The 20,054-nt window shown below is 38.0% G+C and overlaps 1 protein-coding gene across 2 annotated transcripts in view; it reads left to right on the plus strand.

The window, feature by feature from the left end:
• PRTG (protogenin) overlaps window positions 1-20,054 on the plus strand; it is a 124,139-nt gene that overhangs the window by 102,385 nt on the left and 1,700 nt on the right. For both annotated transcript variants that reach the window (XM_034660947.1, XM_002922949.4), the window contains exons 12-19: window positions 4,332-4,427; window positions 5,089-5,275; window positions 5,963-6,090; window positions 7,548-7,718; window positions 14,410-14,592; window positions 15,917-16,037; window positions 17,543-17,708; window positions 19,720-19,824. In XM_034660947.1, coding sequence (XP_034516838.1) covers window positions 4,332-4,427; window positions 5,089-5,275; window positions 5,963-6,090; window positions 7,548-7,718; window positions 14,410-14,592; window positions 15,917-16,037; window positions 17,543-17,708; window positions 19,720-19,824 — 1,157 coding nt within the window. The remainder of the gene's footprint in view (window positions 1-4,331; window positions 4,428-5,088; window positions 5,276-5,962; window positions 6,091-7,547; window positions 7,719-14,409; window positions 14,593-15,916; window positions 16,038-17,542; window positions 17,709-19,719; window positions 19,825-20,054) is intronic.

A 20,054-nucleotide genomic window follows, 5' to 3' on the forward strand; every position in this document is an offset into this window, starting at 1 on the left:
ATCACATACGAACAAATGTTAAATGGGCTTCCCTTCTCCTTTATTTTTTGCACTAAAACAGTTTCCAAAATTATCGTGGCTCTTGCTGCACTTTTTGTGTGTGGCTAGAAAGGAATCTCGTGCACCTGATGTACTTGATTTGCCGGCCTCGTGGTTTGCCTTTCCCTGACCTCGTGGAAACGAGCAGGGGAAGGAGCCCAGCCCTGGAAATGGTTGCTCCAGCAACTTGGATGATTTCCAGATGGGCACCAGAAGGGCTGGGCTGTTACCGTGCTGAGTGGGTTGTACAGGTGCTGGTGTACTCTTCTCTCATTGTCTCAGGACACGTACGCTGCTTCTCATCAACCAGAAAAGGTTAATTTGGGGTTTAAAATGTAATGTACACAGCTCATTTTTTAAAGACGAAGAAGGGAAAATGAAGAATCCGTTTTAGGACTAAAAATAAATAACCATTCCAGAGAAATATTCATGAAGCGTTGATTGGTTGTTTGCACAGTGGAAAAAAAGATTCATCTCTCCACCCATACTCATAACCCTCATCAAAATCCACTTTTCGTGAGAGCTGGCCGTATGCATGTCTGGCTACCTGAGAATGTGAGCTACTTGGGGCAAATGTGTCTCATCCATACTTCTTTTTCTGTATCTCCTAATTCCTGACATGATGCCCCACACTCAGGAGGCTTTCCTAAAGATAGTCTTCTGATTGAGTAGAGATAGAATAAAGAAATACGTTTGAAGAACTTGACTGCAGAGAGCCACATGACTTCCATTTGTACCCATTCAGAGGCATATTTATAAGATGGCACTCAGTTGCCTAAGAGCTCAGCAATACGTTAGGAGGAAAGAAAGAAGAACGCAGATTCAAATTAAGTTGCCATTAATCTGCACAGAAATCTTCAAATCTTAGAATTTCAGGGCTTAATGGTGGAAATCATTTGACTAATGAAGTCCAAACGTATTTCTGTGTTTTCTATAGTTACTTTGTAAAATGTTTGAAAATACTTCTACTTTAAAATCCATTATAAGGAGACAGACTTACCTGCTGTGACAAAAGCACATGTGATAGAAATATCCACAAGTCCTTAGTTTGGCTTTGTGTAACACTAGACATGCTACTTAACAGGTTAGTACCACCGTTTATAGAATGGGAAGAACATTCATAGAGTTTTGTGTTACTCAAATAAGATATCATTTTCTGTAGTATAATCGAATATTAGTCTTCCTACTTCCTATCTAAAAAGTATAGAAACGTCCTAAGTTGTACACATTTTTCTTCTTGTGGTTTTGATTTTGTCAAAACAAATAGAAACAGAAATAAAAATTTTATATTTTAGGACATCCTTTTAATGCATTTTCATATTCAATAATAGAATATATCAGTTTTTAAAATGTACAGACTCAAATTATTTTGGAAATTTTAATCAACTTCACGTTTTATTTTTGAGTTTTTATTTTTAAAGTTGATTTACTTTAATCTCTGTACCCAACGTGGGGCTTGAACTCATAACTCTGAGATCAAGAGTCGCATGCTCCCCCAACTAAACCAGCCAGGCATCCCTATTTTTGGATTTTTAAATGTTTAAATTCATTCTGGAATTATTTTTATCTTTTTATTGTAAGTTTTCCCACATTGGGTATAGCTATCAAGGATGATTTTTCCGTTATGAAGTATTAGATGTATTTGTGTATTATTATTTAGAGAAATATAACGTGGAAATACATTAAAGTTAGAAATGTAACTACCATATAATCCAGCAGTCCCACTTCTGGGTATATATCAAAAGGAAATGAAATCAGTATCTTAAAGAGATAACTGCACCCCCATGTTCATTGCAGCATTATTCGCAATAGCCAAGATATAAAAACAACCTAAATGTCTGCTGATGGGTGAATGGACAAAGAAAATATGGCCTGTATACACAATGGAGTATTAGTCAGCCTTAAAAAAGGAAGGAAATCATGCCATTTGCCCAACATGAATGAACCTAGAGGATGTTATGCTAAGTGAAATAAGCCAGATACAGAAAGACAGTTACTGCATGATTTCACTAATGTGTGGAATCCAAAATAGTTGAACTCATAGAAGCAGAGAGTAGAATGGTGGTTGCCAGGGGCTCGGGGGTGGGGGATATGGGGAGATGTCGCTCAAGGGTGCAAAGCTTCACTTATGCAAGATGAATAAGTTCTGGAGATCTGATGTACAGCATGGTGATGATACTTGTCAATACTATGTTGTATACTTGAGATTTACTAAGATCTTTTTTTTTTAACTGTCACAAAAAATGCTTTATTGAATATTTGGTATAATTTCACACACTTAATGCAAATATTTTCTGAGATAAAATTGCTGGAAATTGTTAGGTCAAATAGGATGCACATTTAAATTTTATTATTTTTTTTCCTTTTTTTTCTTTTTTTTAATAATAATTTATTATGTTATGTTAGTCACCATATAGTATATCCCTAGTTTTTGATGTAATGTTCCATGATTCATTACTTGTGTATAACACCCAGTGCACCATGCAATATGTGCCCTCCTTAATACCCATCATCAGCCTATCCCAGTCCCCCCTCCCTCCCCTCTGAAGCCCTCAGTTTGTTTCCCAGAGTCCATAGTCTCTCATGCTTCATTCCCCCTTTTGTTTACACCCCCTTCATCCTTCCCTTTCTTCTACCGATCTTCCTATTTCTTATGTTCCATAAATGAGTGAAACCATATGCTAATTGTCTTTCTCTGCCTGACTTATTTCACTTAGCATTATCTCCTCCAGTCCCGTCCATGTTGCTGCAAATGTTGTGAAATCTTTCTTTTTGATAACTGAGTAATATTCCGTTGTATATGTGGACCACATCTTCTTAATCCAGTCATCTGTTGAAGGGCATCTCGGCTCCTTCCACAATTTAGCTATTGTGGACAGTGTTGCTGTGAACCATTGGGGTGCAAATGGCCCTTCTCTTCACTACGTCTGTATCTTTGGGGTAGATACCCAGTAGTGCAATTGCTGGATCATAGGGTAGCTCAATTTTTAACTTTTTAAGGGACCTCCATACTGATTTCCGAAGTGGCTGTACCAACGCATTCCCACCAACAGTGTAAGAGGGATCCCCTTTCTCCACATCCTCTCCAATATTTGTTGTTTCCTGCCTTGTCAGTTTTTGCCGTTCTAACTGGTGTAAGGTGGTATCTCAAGGTGGTTTTGATTTATATTTCCCTGATGGCTAATGATTTTGAACATTTTTTCATGTGTCTGTTAGCCATTTGTATGTCTTCATTGGATAAGTATCTGTTCATATCTTCTGCCCATTTTTTGATTTGATTGTTTCCCGTGTATTGTTTTCAACACACCCACACAAAAATAGTAACTATGTGAGATGATAGGATATGTTTACTAGCTTGATTGTAGAAATCACTTCACAATGTATACATATGTCAAACATCAACTCGTATACCTTAAATATATACAACTTCTATTCATCAGTGGTATCTCAGCAAAGCTGGGTTTCAAAAAAGAAATACATTATTTCTTGATAGTATTTATTTTTTGTCCCAAGCGAGTACTCTATAATTAAATGTTATCATGAATAGTTATATTTAAATGTATTTATATCATTAAACTTCTTGAATATATTCTAAAGCATGTCATTTAAAATGTATAACCATTTATTTCCTCAAAAATCTGAAAAATTTTATTTGTTTCCATCAGTATGGGATGGACTTTGGTTTTCATATTGTGACAGTTAATGAACACCAGTAGGGGGAGCTCCAACTCCTGTTTCTTGGAGAATTTAACTGTCAACCTGAAACTAGGTTTATCGAAAGGGCACACATAGGAATAAACTTAAATAACACATGATTACAAAACTTTTTAAAGTTACTAAAGGATGAAAATTATAATTATCTTTACCTTTGAGGGGGAAAATAAACTCAGTTTGATTTCCATGCTTTTTAAGGTAGCTAACCCTCCAATAACTAAAAACTTCTGTATAGTGTAACCTCTTACAGGTGATCGATCAGGCAACCCCCAAGGCTTTTAGAATCAAGAATCCATCTCTGGTCAGTTGAGGAGGAGGACAAAGAGTAATAGTGTTAATGTTATTATTTGAAGAGAGGTTAAGTAAAATTGTATATAACTGGTAGATAGTCACAGTAACAATGTCACGCAAAGGTGAATTGCTGAGTCACTGTGTAGGAGAGGGAAAGGAAAAAAACCTCTCATTTCACTTAAAACCATTATGCATCCAAAAGATTTTTAAACCAAAATCTGCAAAGGCTCTGGAGGGGTGATATCTAGAGGGCTGGACCAAATTATTACCTGTCAGTTTCTTTATAGATCCCAGAAGAAAGTATCACGTGAGGCTGCTGGCTTACAACAACATAGAAGATGGCTATCAGGCGGATCAGACAGTCAGCACTCCGGGCTGCGTGTGTAAGTAAGAGTTGTGGGAGCACGTTTCACTCTGTCTAGCTCACAGTCCTTGTTCTCCCCTTCCTTCTGTAAATTTAAGTCTCATTACTACTTGGAATCATTGGTGGTTTTGTATCTTCCGCAGCACCTAACATAGTTATTTTGAACAAAAAAGCATGTACTTACGTGCTCAAAATAAATACTTGAGTGAGATGTATTAAATATAAGGACCTGTTTTACTTTTGCGATCAAAAGACCCTTAGAAATATAAATGGGGAAAATAACCCTGAATACCTATCTGCTGTAATCTTGAGGCTGTTTATTTCCTTCCTGTTGTTGTTCAGTTCTGCTGCTAAGACCTGTTTGGTTTTATTGCTGCTGAAGAGGGTGTCAGTTTAGTTTTAAGTCCTTTGCTGGCCTTCTGAATGTGTTTGGCTAGTAGTTTGACTTCTTGGTGCTTCTGTTTTACAATCTAAGTATTGATCATATTTGATTGCTTACCTAACTCAGGAAAGAGTTGCTCAGAATTGAATGATACCTCTCTAGATATATCTATGAACCTCTTTAATGAAAAAAGAACCTAAAGTCAACCAATAGGGTGGGGAGTTACGATTTTATCATTTTACCACTTTCTACAGTAATATTACGCTACGTAGTAAATTAACGTTGTCTTTCTCAATAGCTGTTCGTGATCGCATGGTTCCTCCTCCACCACCACCCCACCATCTCTATGCGAAGGCTAACACCTCATCTTCCATCTTCCTGCACTGGAGGAGGCCTGCGTTCACCACGGCACAGATAATTAACTACACCATCCGCTGTAACCCTGTTGGCCTGCAGAATGCTTCTTTGGTTCTATACCTTCAAACGTATGTAGCTTCTGTTAATCGTGGTTTTCTTTGCTCTTCTCTCCACTCACGCTTATTTCTTACCATCTTGGGCCAGCTTGACCTTTAGCTGTAAGCACCTGTCTCAGGACTTAACTTACTTATAAAATGGTTGGGAGTTTTGCATCTTTACCATATTCAGTTCTGGAAACTGTATCTTCTGACATTTAGTTTCTATAAAGGATTTTGTGTTGGTTTCCTCAGCTTCATGCTGCAAGATTAGGCAAGAAGCTATTATTACTTTCAAGTGGCTAAACTTAGCATGTTTAAAGGAAAACACAAAAGACCACTTTCATGCTGGCATCAAAAAATAAAGCTTATTCTGTTTTCTTGGTTATAGTTAGAAAAAAGTCCATCATTATGGTTTAACAGAATGATTTGACTCCCAGTATTTCAGAGGAAATCCCTTTGTATTGGGATATTTCTATACTGCTAATTTCATAGTTCCCTCTCAGAGAGGCAATTTGTAGGCTCATTTCTATAGGATAATACCAAGTATAGTATTTTAATAGTCAAAGGAGATTGCTTTTTTAGCCTATAAAAATTGTTTTTAAAGAAAATGAGGTAATAAATAATAACAGAATGCTTACTTGTGTTGACTGGAAATACTGATACTCTTTTAGAAACAATGTATTATCAGCATTAACAACTTCGTTACTTATTTTATAGATCAGAAACTCACATGTTGGTTCAAGGTCTAGAACCAAACACCAAATATGAATTTGCTGTACGGCTGCATGTGGATCAGCTTTCCAGCCCCTGGAGCCCCGTTGTCTACCATTCGACACTTCCAGAAGGTACGGACATTTATCTATATGTTAAAAAAATAAATATGCCACTTTAGGGGTTCCTGGGTGGCTCAGTCGGTTGAGTGTCTGCCTTTGGCCCAGGTCATGATCTCAGGGTCCTGGGATCGAGCCCTGTTGTCAGGCTCGCTGCTCTGCTGGGAGCCTGCTTCTCCCTCTCCCTCTCCCTCTGCCTGGTTGTGCTCTCTCTTTCTCTCAAATAAATAAATAAAATCTTTTAAAAAAAAAATAGATACGTCACTTTAAAGAAGATAATACCCGGTTACCACCCTGGTTGCCATGTATGCATTTGTTTTGTTTTGTTTCTTAACTTTCGAAATGTATTTCCTTCTATTATAGTAAATGTTTATTTCCTCTCACTGTATTTTTTCCTCTCACTGTATATATTACACAAGCCACTGAGCTTAAATTTAACATCTCTTTGGGGAGCACTACATTTTCTAAAATCAGGTGTGCTGTTCAAGACTGTACCCAAATAATTTAAAATGGAAGTAAGTGAATAGTGTACTTAATGATGTTAGGCGCCCACCTTAGAAGTAATGTGTGTGGTAGCTTGCCTGCTGTGCACAGTGCGGTGGAGAGGGAATACCTGATCGAGCACCACTGCTGAAGCTTACCTGTGCCTCTTGTAAGGTATTTCACGTCTGTGGACCTGCATTTCCTTTTCTCTAGAATGAGGGTGAGGGAGTAGATGATCTGTGCAAGGACCATCACAGCTCTATTCTAATTTGTGCTGAGAGAAAACAAAGGAAGGACATTAACTTCAGCAAACATGGGGCCTCTTGGCTGTTGTTTGGGCTATATTCCACATGTGGTGGGGTGCCAAAAAGCAGCTCTTCACACTTTTAGTTCATATTAAACACGTTGTCAGCTAAAATCCCAAGACTTGACTACTTTCGCAAGTATAAATTATTAGTCTAAGGTCTGCCCTGTAAATTCACTGATTCACCACTTTTTGGAGAATAAATGTTTTGGTCTCAGTATTTTCTTCAGTGGCTTCCTATATCACGTGAAATATATATTCTGTACATTTTAGTAAGAAATGTGGTTTAGATTCAATACCTAATGGGGTGAGATTCAATACCTAATGGGCAGGTGCTGCTGGTGGAATTGTAAACCTTTCTAGTTATCAGTTTGGCAAAACAATACCAAAAGCCCTAAAAATGCTTACACCCTTTGACTTAGTAATTCCCCATCTAGGAATCTACCATCTCCTTTTTTTTAATGTTTTAATTATAAAAATGAAATTAGCACTCAGAAAAAGAAGGAAAAACAGTGTTTTCTCTTACACTAATGATCTGTAAAAGCTGTGATTCTGAGATGTTTTTATAGTGGTTTCTAGTTTTTCCACACTCTTTTCCCAAATTTTTTCAGTCTGTTGGCCAGGTATTTGAGTGTTTATCACCATTTAACCCTGGTAATACAATATTTTCTCCATGTATGTACAGCACCGGCAGGCCCACCAGTTGGAGTAAAAGTGACGTTGATAGAAGATGACACTGCTCTCGTTTCTTGGAAACCCCCTGATGGCCCAGAGACCGTGGTGACGCGCTATACCATCTTGTATGCATCCAGGAAGGCCTGGATTGCAGGAGAGTGGCAGGTCCTACACCGAGAAGGTAAGTATGATCATAAATTATCAAAGAGGATAAAATTTAAGATTTTTGATGGTAAGGAAACAAACAGAAAGAAGGATCTAGAGTTTGTTTTGAATTTATGAAGTAACATTATAAAAGATTTGGGTTTTATTCACAGAGCATTGGGGAACCATCAGGATATTTTAAGCATGAGCATATGATTCACATTCTGGAAAGATCACTCTTGACTATTGTGATTAGAATAGTTTGGTTTGGTGCAGGAGGGATGGGTCAGAGTAATGTAGAGAGAATAGGAGGCGACTATAGTGGTCCAGACTATAAGCCTGAATTAGGATACCGAGGATTGAGATGGAAAGGAGAGGACGGTCAAAGGCTAGTAGCTTAAGGAGAGAAAGAATGGGGCAAGGAAAGAAGATCTGTTATAGTTGACTACTAGATTTCCAGTGTTGGTGTGTCTTACACTGGAGTAGCAAATGCTGGAAGATCTGGTTTAAGCTAGCAGACCTTTTTACTAAAATGGTCCACATACGAATAAATTGGCCCATGTGAATATCAGGGTCCCACTGAAGTACAGGGAAAAGCTGATTGGGGCATAAGAACACTGAATTTACTTTTTTAACACTAATTTTTTTTTTTTTTGCTAAGAAAAACAGTTCTAAAATTTTTAACATTCTTACTGCATGCTTTTATCATTATATCCCTTTTACATTTTTGAATCTTCCATTTGGGCAAGTCCCACATGCCAGTTTTTAGATGGGCCATCACATAAATAGTAAAGTTTCATTATTTTGGCACGTTCTTAATTCAGACACACATTGCTAAGCAATTAAAAGCTTGAGAAAGATTTCAAGAAGGAAATTTGTTGGCCATCTACATATTCTAAACACTTTTACAGTACTGAGCATTTGTACGTACATTTTACCTTTTAAAGGGAATATTTACCTAATTAGGATAAACTTTAAAGACACTTATGTGGATGTAGTATAAAACTCTCCATGCAGTTGTAAAACAAATGAATGGTGACTGTAGTGGGAATCTTAATAGTCATATATTCATATTTTTCATTATGCAGAAGCCCCACTAAGTAATGCTTTCCCAGTCACTGAGGAGACTTGAAAGTCATAAGTACTGGCCAGCAATATGATTTTATATTTGTATCAATTATCTATTGCTGCCTAACAAACCACTTTATAAATTAGCCATCCTATTTTCTCACAGTTCTGTGAGTCAGCAATTTGGACTGGAATCAGCTGGGCACTTCTCCTGGTCCCTCCTGAGGTCACTCATGAGACTGAAATCATCTCATGGTTGCAACAGAGTGTGAGTAGCTCAAAAACAGCAAGAGAGAGTTCCAAAGACAGGAAGAGAGGGAGGGAGCTGCACGTACAATGCTTTGCGAGCCTCTGCTGTAGCACATTTGCTGATGTCCCACTGGGCAGAGCAAATCAGGTAGGAAAGCCCAGAATTAGTGCAGGAGAGGACTGCCCATGGGTGTGGAGAGATGGAGGTACAATTTATTTGGAGCTATTAGTCTTACAGACTACCCCAGTATTCTTAAAATGTACAATTCAGTTTTAGTTAATTCCAAAATGACTTATTGACACATTTGACCCTGACTAACCTGATTTATCACATGAGCACTTCTTCCCTTTTTCTCTTTATTTGTACCTGCCTAAAAAGAAACTGTATTTTGTTTTGGTTCCTTTTAATGCATTCATTTGCCAGTTTCAGACAAGGCTCAAAAAACATTTATCCTCATCCATGACCCAATAGTGAAATGGATTGTAATTGCAGGTTTTACACCTATATAAACCTTTCTAACTATATAATCATGCATGGGAGGAAAAAGATCTATTTTTGCCATTATCTGACTTTTGTGATTTTAAGAAAAATTCTCAGCAAAAAGCTATACCATCTTGTACGTGTCCTTTTTTATAGCTAATGCTAGTATTTCACAGAGGACAAAATAAAAATACAGCTAAAAACAGTTGAGGTTTTTTTCTTTTTGAGCGCAAAAAACGGGTTTGAGTCACCCACTTTTATTTTTATTTTTTAAGATTTTATGTCTAAGTAATCTCTGTACCCAATGTGGGGCTTGAACTCACAACCCTGAAATCAAAAGTCGCACGCTCCACCGACTGAGCCAACTGGGCGCTCCTTGAGTCACCCACTTTTAAACCAAAAGCAAAAAATACATCATGGCATTTAAAGAAAAATAAATAAAATATAAAATGTTCTTTTATGTCTAATTATGGCAACTTTTGGAAAAGGTGAAAGTGTAGAAAAAGACGAAAGAAGAAGAGGGAGAATATCAGTATTTCCTATGTATCTACTAATCTTCTATACATGTTTATACATATTTACATATATAATTAATTCACATATTTATTGCCAAGTGGAATAAGATTTTTTCATTAGTGAAAGCATTTTTAAAATGTTCCTGATGACCAGATAATATTTGTGGCTCAAACTGTACATGGTAAAATGGTTGAGCAGAAATGTGATATGAAATTATACTTATGTGTAATTTAAAGTGAATCAGAAATTAACAGCCTTTACCTTCCTGATACACAGTAAATCAGCACAAACTAGCCAATTATTTGAAAATCTAAGAGACACTATAGGAAACCATGCCCTGTATATAGCAGTTCCTGAACTCTGTTCCCCATAGCATGAGTTTCTTACAATTGTACAGATGATCCTTCTTCCAAAAAAAAAAAAAAAAAGTTATATGACTAAATAAATTTAGCCTAAATAAATATGCCATTTCCTCCCATTAGAGATACACATTGGAAATGAAAGTCCTTCAATAAAGGAATTTAATTCCACATTCACCAAGTAAATCAGAATACCAATAGTAGGAACAAATTGATTTATTAAATGAATTACTGAGTGATTACTGTGTGACAGGCTCGCTCTTAGGCATTGGCAGTACCATAGTGAACAAAATAATGTTCTTTCCCCCATTGAATCTCCAGTGACACACAAACAAATATGTAGATATTCAGGTAGTGTTATAAGTGGTATTAAGAAAGCTGCAATGGGGGGCGCCTGGGTGGCACAGCGGTTGAGCGTCTGCCTTCGGCTCAGGGCGTGATCCCGGCGTTATGGGATCCGAGCCCCACATCAGGCTCCTCTGCTATGAGCCTGCTTCTTCCTCTCCCACTCCCCCTGCTTGTGTTCCCTCTCTCGCTGGCTGTCTCTATCTCTGTCGAATAAATAAATAAAATCTTTAAAAAAAAAAAAAAAAGAAAGCTGCAATGGGAGGGATGACACAGAGTGATGGAGGTAGTAAGGTTAAGTCCTTTTGGAAGAAATGACATTTAAGCAGAGCCACATGAATATTGGAGGAAATGCAAAGGCCCTGAGACAAAAGCATGCTTGGCATGTTGGAGGAACAACAAGAAGACCAGGGAGGCTAGAATGAGGGGAAGAGCAGGCAGTAGGAAATCGGGGAAGAAGAAACCAAGGGAAAACTTTGTAGACCACAGATTTTATTCTAAGGGAGATGAAAGGCATTGGAGACTTTTGATCAGATTTACATTTTAAAAGGATTACTTGGTCAACCACCTGAAAAACTGATTACAAGTTGGTAAGCGTAGAAGTTGAGAGACCCGTGAATATACAGGTGTCCACGTGAGAGTCAGTGGGCAATTTGGACAGGGGTGATAACGAGGAAGGTAATAAGAACTATTAGAACACAATTTGAAAGAACAGCCTATGAGGTTTGCTGCAAATTGATGAGGAGTGTAAGGAAAAAAAGAAGCAAAATTGATGGGGGAAATCAAAGGTTTTGTTTTTAACATGTTAAATTTGAAATGCATCCTAGATGTCCAAGTAGAAAGGTTGATTAAGCAGTGGGAGGTAGGGTTAAGTTCATGGGAGAGGTATGGAAAGGTATACTAGTGGTATAACTAAGTAGATGATTTTCAAGACTGTGGAACTGGGAAACAATCACTTAGAGAGTGTAGACAGAAGTGAGTTTGGGGACTGCATTCTGGAGCACTTCTCCAGCCTCAAAATCTTACCCTGTGCTCTTTTATCCTAAAAGAGCACTCCTTTGGCAACAAATAGCTCAAATTTTAATATAAGTCCAGTTGGCATTTACTGAGAATTATCTTGTACACACATTATGCCAGCCACCTTAAGCTGTTCAAATATGAAGAACATTTCTGTCCTCCAGAAGGGAAAGAAGGACGTGTCAGAGGTGCAGAAGACGACTCACTTTCATTGAGTATATACACTTATGTCGGAGACTTGCCAGTGGTAGTTTATTTAATCCTTTCTAATAACTATATGAGGTGGGAATTATTGCCCCCATGAGGAAATTACAGTTCAGTAATGTGCCCCAAGTCACAAATTACTTCGTTGGTAGCATGCCAGCATTTGATCAACATTGATCCAACACGAAGGCTTATTGTACTGTCTGGTTTCTGAAACTCCTAAAATAGAGAAAGATTCAGACACACATGAAAGGCAGTGGACTGGCGTAATCACACTAATTGAGATTGAGATAGTGTGCCAAGAGAGTAGAAGGACAGGAAGATCACTTTAATATTTAGAAACTGCTTTGAGTGAACTGCTTTTTTCCTCCTAGAGGAGCCAGAATGTTAGTTTCCTCTTTTATGTGAAGGAAGACTCTTTGTGGAAGGAAGGGAGCACTTGCACACGTCTACACAGCTCATCTGCTTATAAAACTTGAATTAAATGAAAAAACTTTTCGGGGCACCTTAGTAGGCTCACGGGTTAGGCATCTGCCTTCGGCTTGGGTCGTGATCTTGGGTTTCTGGCATGGAGCCCCATGTCATCGGGCTCTCTGCTCAGTGGGGAGTCTGCTTCTCCCTCTCACTCTCCCTCTGTGCTCGCTCACTCTCAAATAAATAAAATCTTTTTAAAAAATGGAAAGACTTTTCATTTCAGATAGGGACTGGTTTTTGCCAAGTGTTTTAAAAAATTAAATGTGAAGTATTCTGTGCTAAAATGGAAACTCTGTTTATATGTCTATTGTGAAGAAATTGAAATGTTCTTCCTTCTAGTTAACTGTAACACGTCACAGTACAGCTTTGGTTTTTATTCACCTGTCTGAGAACATGGTAACAGTAGAAAGTCTCTTCCTGATTCTAAATAAGGGTCAGTTTGTTTATTTAACAGTTGTGTACTCAAGTAGCTCACACTTTCTTCAGGCCAAGCTGAAACTAGAGAACATGAAAACAAGCCATGTTCAGCCCTCGCGTAGCTGCTTGGTTGAACTGCCTCACACCATGTGACCTCAGGGATGGCCTCCGAATCATGACCTGAGCTCTGAGATCACCCCACTTTTCACTTGCATAATGAAATATACCCTAGCAAGTGTAAGAGAATAGTCCGGTCTGGCCTGGAGGCGCCTGCTATAAGCTATCATAGGTTCTTCAAAGCTATTGTAAGGGTGCTCTGAGTCGGGGGGAAAAGGGAGGTGACATCACCTGAGGGAAGCTAGGTTCCATGTGAATATTGATTCACAAATACAGTTCGTGCTGGAACAACTTTGTGGTTGAATTTGTTGTACCTGCGTTCTTAACATTAGAATTCCTCCCTAGGATGGGAGTCCCTTTTGTGAGAAAATACTTCAGGGCCGTGGCAGAACAAGAGCAGAAAGACCCCTCAAGGAATAGCAGCACACACATAGGAATCCTTCTTAGCCATCATACCAACAGAGAAAATGCCTTTGATACCAAATATCATATACAAATTCAAGAGATGGTGACTTTGGAGAGAAGTAGGTGCTGGCGGGTTACTGGAGGAAGTTTTGATAGTTAACCTGAGGTTGAGGTCTTCAACACTCTGAGGTTCCTCTATAACTTTAGCATTTTTCTTCCTGTTTATTTCCAAGAAATTTTAGAGAATGGTTGGATGAACGAGAAATGTATTCACACTTTCAAAAACAATTGTTTCTAATTTAAGAACAAGATCATCTGTCACAGTGATTACCATAAGTAGTTTAAACATTTTTTTTTTCAGTTTTATTTTTTTTTTTAGTAATCTCTTCACCCAGTGTGGGGCTCACACAACCCCAAGATTAAGAGTCCCATGCTCTACTAACTGAGCCAGCCAGGTGCCCCTGAACATTTCTAAAAGAAAAAAAGGCTTTCGCATTGGATTTAGAAAATCTAATTATAACTGTTGAATCTGGGTTCATTATACCGTTCTCTCTCTACCTACATTTGAAATATTCCATTCTAAAATGTTTTTAATGCTGTTTGTATCCATACCTATGTAAAGCATTGTGTGTGTGTGTGTGTGTGTGTATAAATAAAATTTGGGGGGTAAAAAACATTAGATAAAGATGTAAACAAAGATATCTATTACTTTAAAACACAGAGAAGGATTATATAGAGGCAATGTGCATGGTACAAAGTTAAGTGAAAACTCTAAAATATAAAAAATGCATGTAGTAAATATGTACCCACGCATGTACAGTGTACGTACCCATGCATGCATGCACACACACACACACACACACACACACACAAATATTCCAATATGTTAACAAAGGGAGATTAGATTGTCATCTTATTATATCTGTGTGTGGATTCCAAATGTTCTGCAATGAGCGTGGTGTTACTTTTATAATCAGAAAAATATCTTTTAAATAAAGGGCCATGATGGTATGTTTGAAAGAATGAATAAAAGATAAATTTAAGGTTTACTTAATTTGTAATTGATCTATTTATAGGGGCAATAACCATGGCTTTGTTGGAAAACCTGGTGGCAGGAAACGTGTACATTGTCAAGATATCCGCATCCAATGAGGTGGGAGAAGGACCCTTTTCAAATTCTGTGGAGCTGGCAGTCCTTCCAAAGGAAACCTCTGAATCTAATCAGAGGCCCAAGCGTTTGGATTCTGCTGATGCCAAAGGTCTGTACGCCGCCACAGTCGCTGATTTTTCTTAAGAATGTACAGTGTTTCTTCAGCTCTCCTGCACTTTATCTCTTCTCCTCCCGCGGCTGTATCCCTGCACTTGGTTTCTTGAATTGTTGCTGGTGCCGTTCTTTTGCTGGGGAATTACAGGCTCTTCCCGGCAGTCCACAGGGAGACAGACTTACCTCCCAGTCAGCTACCCTTTTCAGACCATTGTGTCCCAGCTACTCCTCTTCCCAGCCGGGCCCCCACCAACACAGATGGGAGGAGGCTTCCAGGGAGGTTTCACGGAAATAAACAGCCGCGCTGGTTGCGGTGTTCAGAGCTGAGAGCATGGTTTTCATTAAGAGTTGTTACCGCAGAAAAACAGCCCTTCCAGAGAGAAAGTTGTTTCTCTCCAGAAGAACAACTGGAAGAAGTGTCTTTTAAAGAGTCACCCTCACTCTAGGGCAACTGTCCTGCCCCGAAGGAGGCCACCCCCTCCAGCCCCCCACCCTGGCCCTGTGGGTGCAGGACAAGACACCTTCTTTTCCTCCTTTTTGGGAGAGTGCGCCTGTGGAGGGCGATGGGGAGCTCCTCAGAGGATAGTCATTCAGTTCCTCAGTGCCTCTGTGTGTGTGTGGGTGGGGGGAGTCGAGAGAAGAGAGAAACAGGGAAGGAGAAAGAAAAAGAGAAAGGGCAGGTAGGTTTAAGCATTGGAGGGACATAGTGGTGGTAGCTCCCTTATCACGGGAAAAGGAGAGCAAGGCTCATATTCACTTCTCCAATACCTGCTACTCAGTGTCTAGGGACCAGCAGCATGAGTATTACCCAAGAGCTTGTTAGATGTGCCGAATCACGGACCCCACCCCAGACATAGTGAATCAGATCTGTATTTTAACATATCCCTAGTGATTGTGTGCACATTAAAATTTGAGGAGCACTGCTATGTAAATGCAGATACGGGCATGGGAAACTCACCTTTAATATACAGATCTGCTATTAAGTTAACCTGACATGAAAGCTACCCTTTGGTTCAAGAAACATCTATGCTTTGTGCCTTTTAGCATTATAAGTTATTAACTGATGTTCATGTTTGATATAATAATATGGTATTTAAAACTCGTATTTGGAATCTTCAGTATGGGAATATAAACTGATCTTTGAGATCACTGATAAAAAGAGTAATAGGTGTCTTTTTTTCTTAGACACAGATACTGTCAAAAATTTTCCTAGGAGAGGAAGAAAAATTATAGAAAAGCAAATAACTATCTTAGAATTATAATAAATGGAATCATTTATTTTTCTGATTGATACTGAGTGAATGTGTTTCTGCTTCTAGTTTATTCAGGCTATTACCATCTGGACCAAAAATCAATGACTGGCATTGCTGTAGGCGTTGGCATAGCCTTGACCTGCATCCTCGTCTGTGTTCTCATCTTGATATACCGAAGTAAAGCCAGGTGTGTTTCCATTGCTAGACATGTTGAGGTGGTTAAAAAACATTTATGTTACAGTAACCGCAAGAAGCAAATTGAAATCAAGTGCCTTCTAGAGTAACTGGGATTTTCCACTTTAAAATAATGTTGCTTGAGTTCTTAATTGCTATAGAGCTGTGCTCACTTTGGAAGGAGATTTTTTTTTTTTTTGCCATTTGAAAAAATTACTGTGCCAGTAAAATGTTCTTAAATGAGGCCCTAGTTTCCTTTCCTTTTTATTTTGAGAAGTACAAAGTATATCCTCTGGTTTCTTTTTTTAAATGGCACACTTAGTCTGATGTATATGCTAATTGAGGAGATTCCTTACTGTCTGGAATATTTTCATATCTAAGTAGCCTGCCATTGAGAGCTCCTCCCTTATTTCCATAGGACATATGTTTGGGATTCTCCAGACATGGGGTTAAAATAAATGTGGTAACTAGGGATTTGTTCTCTGTAAACTCTGTTAGGCAATCTCATTTGTAGTTTGACTTTGGCTAAATTCTCAGCATTCAGTAAGTTTGTCTATTTCTAACCTTTTATATTTTGGCGTTTGCTTTCACTTATTTTAAGGTTCTTTCTTGTATTTAAAAAAATCAAAGTCAGATACACATTATTTTTGGATAATCCTTATTGCTGGGCTCCCTCCATTAGCATTGACTATCAGGATTTACTCTTTATGTACGGTACTCATGTATAAAAACACACTCAGAAAACATATGTTAAAGGGGGCGTCTGAGTGGCACAGCGGTTAAACATCTGCCTTCGGCTCAGGGCGTGATCCCGGCATTATGGGATTGAGCCCCACATCAGGCTCCTCTGCTATGAGCCTGCTTCTTCCTCTCCCACTCCGCCTGCTTGTGTTCCCTCTCTCGATGGCTGTCTCTATCTCTGTCAAATAAATAAATAAAATCTTAAAAAAAATATATGTTAAAGAAAGAATTCTAATACCTTTCTGTATATTTAACTGGCTTAGTTTTGCAGTACAAATTTCTCGCTTGAATATTTTTATAAAATCCATACAAAAAAACCTTTATGTATATTGATTGTTCTAGTGATACCTAAATCTTGCAGAAGTACTACTGTAAATTTGCCGTCATCAACTGGCAAGTGAATTGTTACCCTAGTGTGACAGTCAGGCAGACCTGAAAGAGAACGTGTAAATTTTAAAATGATAATTTCTGCCTAAATTTGAAATAATCAACAGTAATAAATAACAGTACTTTGTAAATGTTAAGGTTTTTATTAAGTGTAAAAAATAAATTTATATAAGCAGATATTGGGGCAAAAAGAAAGAAGGTTCCTAAAATCATAAAAGTTTGCAGCAGTGAGTTTGAGGTAAAAATCGAATACTCAGTTTCTAAAGGTATTCGAGAAATAAGCATTGAAGACCTCCACTGTTTGCAGAGTTGTGATTATAGGCCAAATTTGGTACATCCGTCCAGATCTCCTATGAAATTGGAAGACTTCCTTTTCTTGCAATATTTCAGGAAATCATCTGCTTCCAAGACGGCACAGAATGGAACTCAACAATTATCTCGTGCTAGTGCCTCCCTAGCCAGTGGAAATGAAGCAGGAAAGAACCTGGGAGGAGCTGTAGACAACGAAGACTCCTTAATGCCGATGATAATGCCAAACACCTTCATTGATGCAAAGGTACTCTGAGCTGAGATACTGATTTGCTGTGTAACCCTTCCCTCCATTCATCTTCCCTTGATGCGTGAAATTTGCTTACTAAAAAATCATATGTTGAACATATTATATCCATAGTCTCCTTGATGAAATATAAAAAAGTTTCACCCAGATCCTTCCTTACATAAAATACATGGGGAGAAGAAGATAGGGATAGATAAAAGATAAAGGAATAAAAGTTTAAAGAGAGAGAGGGAAAAAAATGAAGAAACAGCATAAATTCAATTAGATGGGATTATATGGAGCTAACATGTTTTAGATAAGGACACAGGGTCATTAGTCTATTTTTACTGTAATTTGGACTGCCCTGTATTTACTTGGCTGGTATTTTTTTTATTAATCCATATCTATACTTAGTTTGGTTGATGTTTTTAACTGCCTTGGACATTAGAACATTCCAGGTATCAACTGTATTTTTAAAAATATGGAGTATCTAAGTAGATGTCTCAAGATCCTTCCCTTTACGGCCTGAGGAAGTTGGATATAATAAAGAAGTGTCATCGGAGGATGTTACTTCATGTCCTTTCCACTATATGTAATAATAGGACAGTGATAAGCATTAGGAACACCAACCGAAAATTATTTTTAGTCACATTGCAACATTAGATAGTGTGCATTATTATAATAGCTCTCATAACCAATGCAGTATAAATCAGGTATCCACAAACCATAGACCCGCCCAGGCCAGCCCATAGCCTGTTTTTGTATGAGCTAAGAATGTTTTTCACTTTTTTAAAGGGTAATTAATAGAAAGGAAAAAAAATAAAAGAGAAGAAATTGAGACAGAGGCCATAAGAGGCCTGCAAAATCTAAAATATTTACTATCCGGCCCTTTACAGAGAAGGCTTAACAAATCCTGGTCTAAATTCTTCTTCCGAACACCTTCCTAAAACTTAGAAATACAACAAAATTTCAGGAACTTTTGATATTAAATTTTTTAAAGACTTTGTCAGAGAGAGAAAGAGAGCACAAGCATGGGGAGTGGCAGGCAGAGGGAGAAGAGGCTCCCCTCTGAGCAAGGAGCCTTTGTGGGACTTGATCCTGGGAACCCTGGGATCATGACCTGAGCCGAAGGCAGACGCTTAACCGACTTAGCCACCCAGATGTCCCTGACATTAAATTTAATACAATTATATTTAACAGATGTAATCTACTCAAATCTAGTATAGGGCTATGTACTGTATATATTATGAGTAAATAATAATGACTTGATTTTTGTTACTCTTGTTATCTTTTTTGTTTGCAACTTAATTTAGCTTTTATTTTCTGACACAAATGTAAGCCATTCAACTTATTTCCAATTAATCTAGAACACTGGAAACTGGAACTTCTAAATAAGCATAAAAAGTACTAAAACACATTGGGGTTCTCTTAGTACTAACTTGGAACTGAGCATGAGAAAGGATTGAGGAGAAGTGGCATGGGGAGGAAGACATGGAAAAAAAGAGAATCTTAAGTGAAAAGAAGCCTTTCAGAGTGGGGGCCTATATGAAGCAAAGAAGCCAAGCCAGATCTCTCTGTTCCTTCGGCTTAGCCTAAGAGCTTATCCTCCATTTATTGACATTTTGTTGAGCATATGTGGGCCCAGGGTTTTTTCTTCCCAGCTGCTTTTTCAGTTTTTCAGATATGTGGAAACATTGAAAGAGTAATGTAATGAATGCACAAATAATTGTCAATATCTTGTCATGCTGCTATATTTCTATGTATTTGTGTGTGCTGTAACATTTGGAAATAATTTTTGGAATTATTACACTTCACCCCAAATACTTCAGCATATATATATCTCTCAAGAATAAACCTATTACATCTCTTTGATCACTAACAAATAACCCTGAATTTGTGGTGTACTGCTTGTGGAAAAAAAGAAATAGTGATGTCCCTGACAGCTTTTTCTTTTAACATTTAAAAATTTCGTGTACTACTTGTAATAAACTGAAATCTATAGTATTTACATTTTCTCCTTTTATTTCTCCAGGGAGGAACTGACCTGATAATTAATAGCTATGGTCCTATAATTAAAAACAACTCTAAGAAAAAATGGCTTTTTTCCCAAGATTCTAAGAAGATAAAAGTTGAACAGGTAACCCACCTAAATGAGAAAAAATTTCGGTAACCCATGGTATCATGAATTGATAATTAAAGAGAGAGGGAAATAAATGTAAATGAATGCCTTAATTTTCTTGTTCTGTCTGGATATGATTTTATTAATTTGGGGCACAACTGTGGAAATCCATGGTGCGTGATAGCTGAAGTGGCAGTTGGAATAGTAAGCAGAGCTGTGGTTTTCAGCTGGGAATGGGGGGCCGTGGG

The sequence above is a fragment of the Ailuropoda melanoleuca genome, chromosome 5 (genome assembly GCF_002007445.2).
Source record: "Ailuropoda melanoleuca isolate Jingjing chromosome 5, ASM200744v2, whole genome shotgun sequence".
Taxonomy (NCBI): domain Eukaryota; kingdom Metazoa; phylum Chordata; class Mammalia; order Carnivora; family Ursidae; genus Ailuropoda; species Ailuropoda melanoleuca.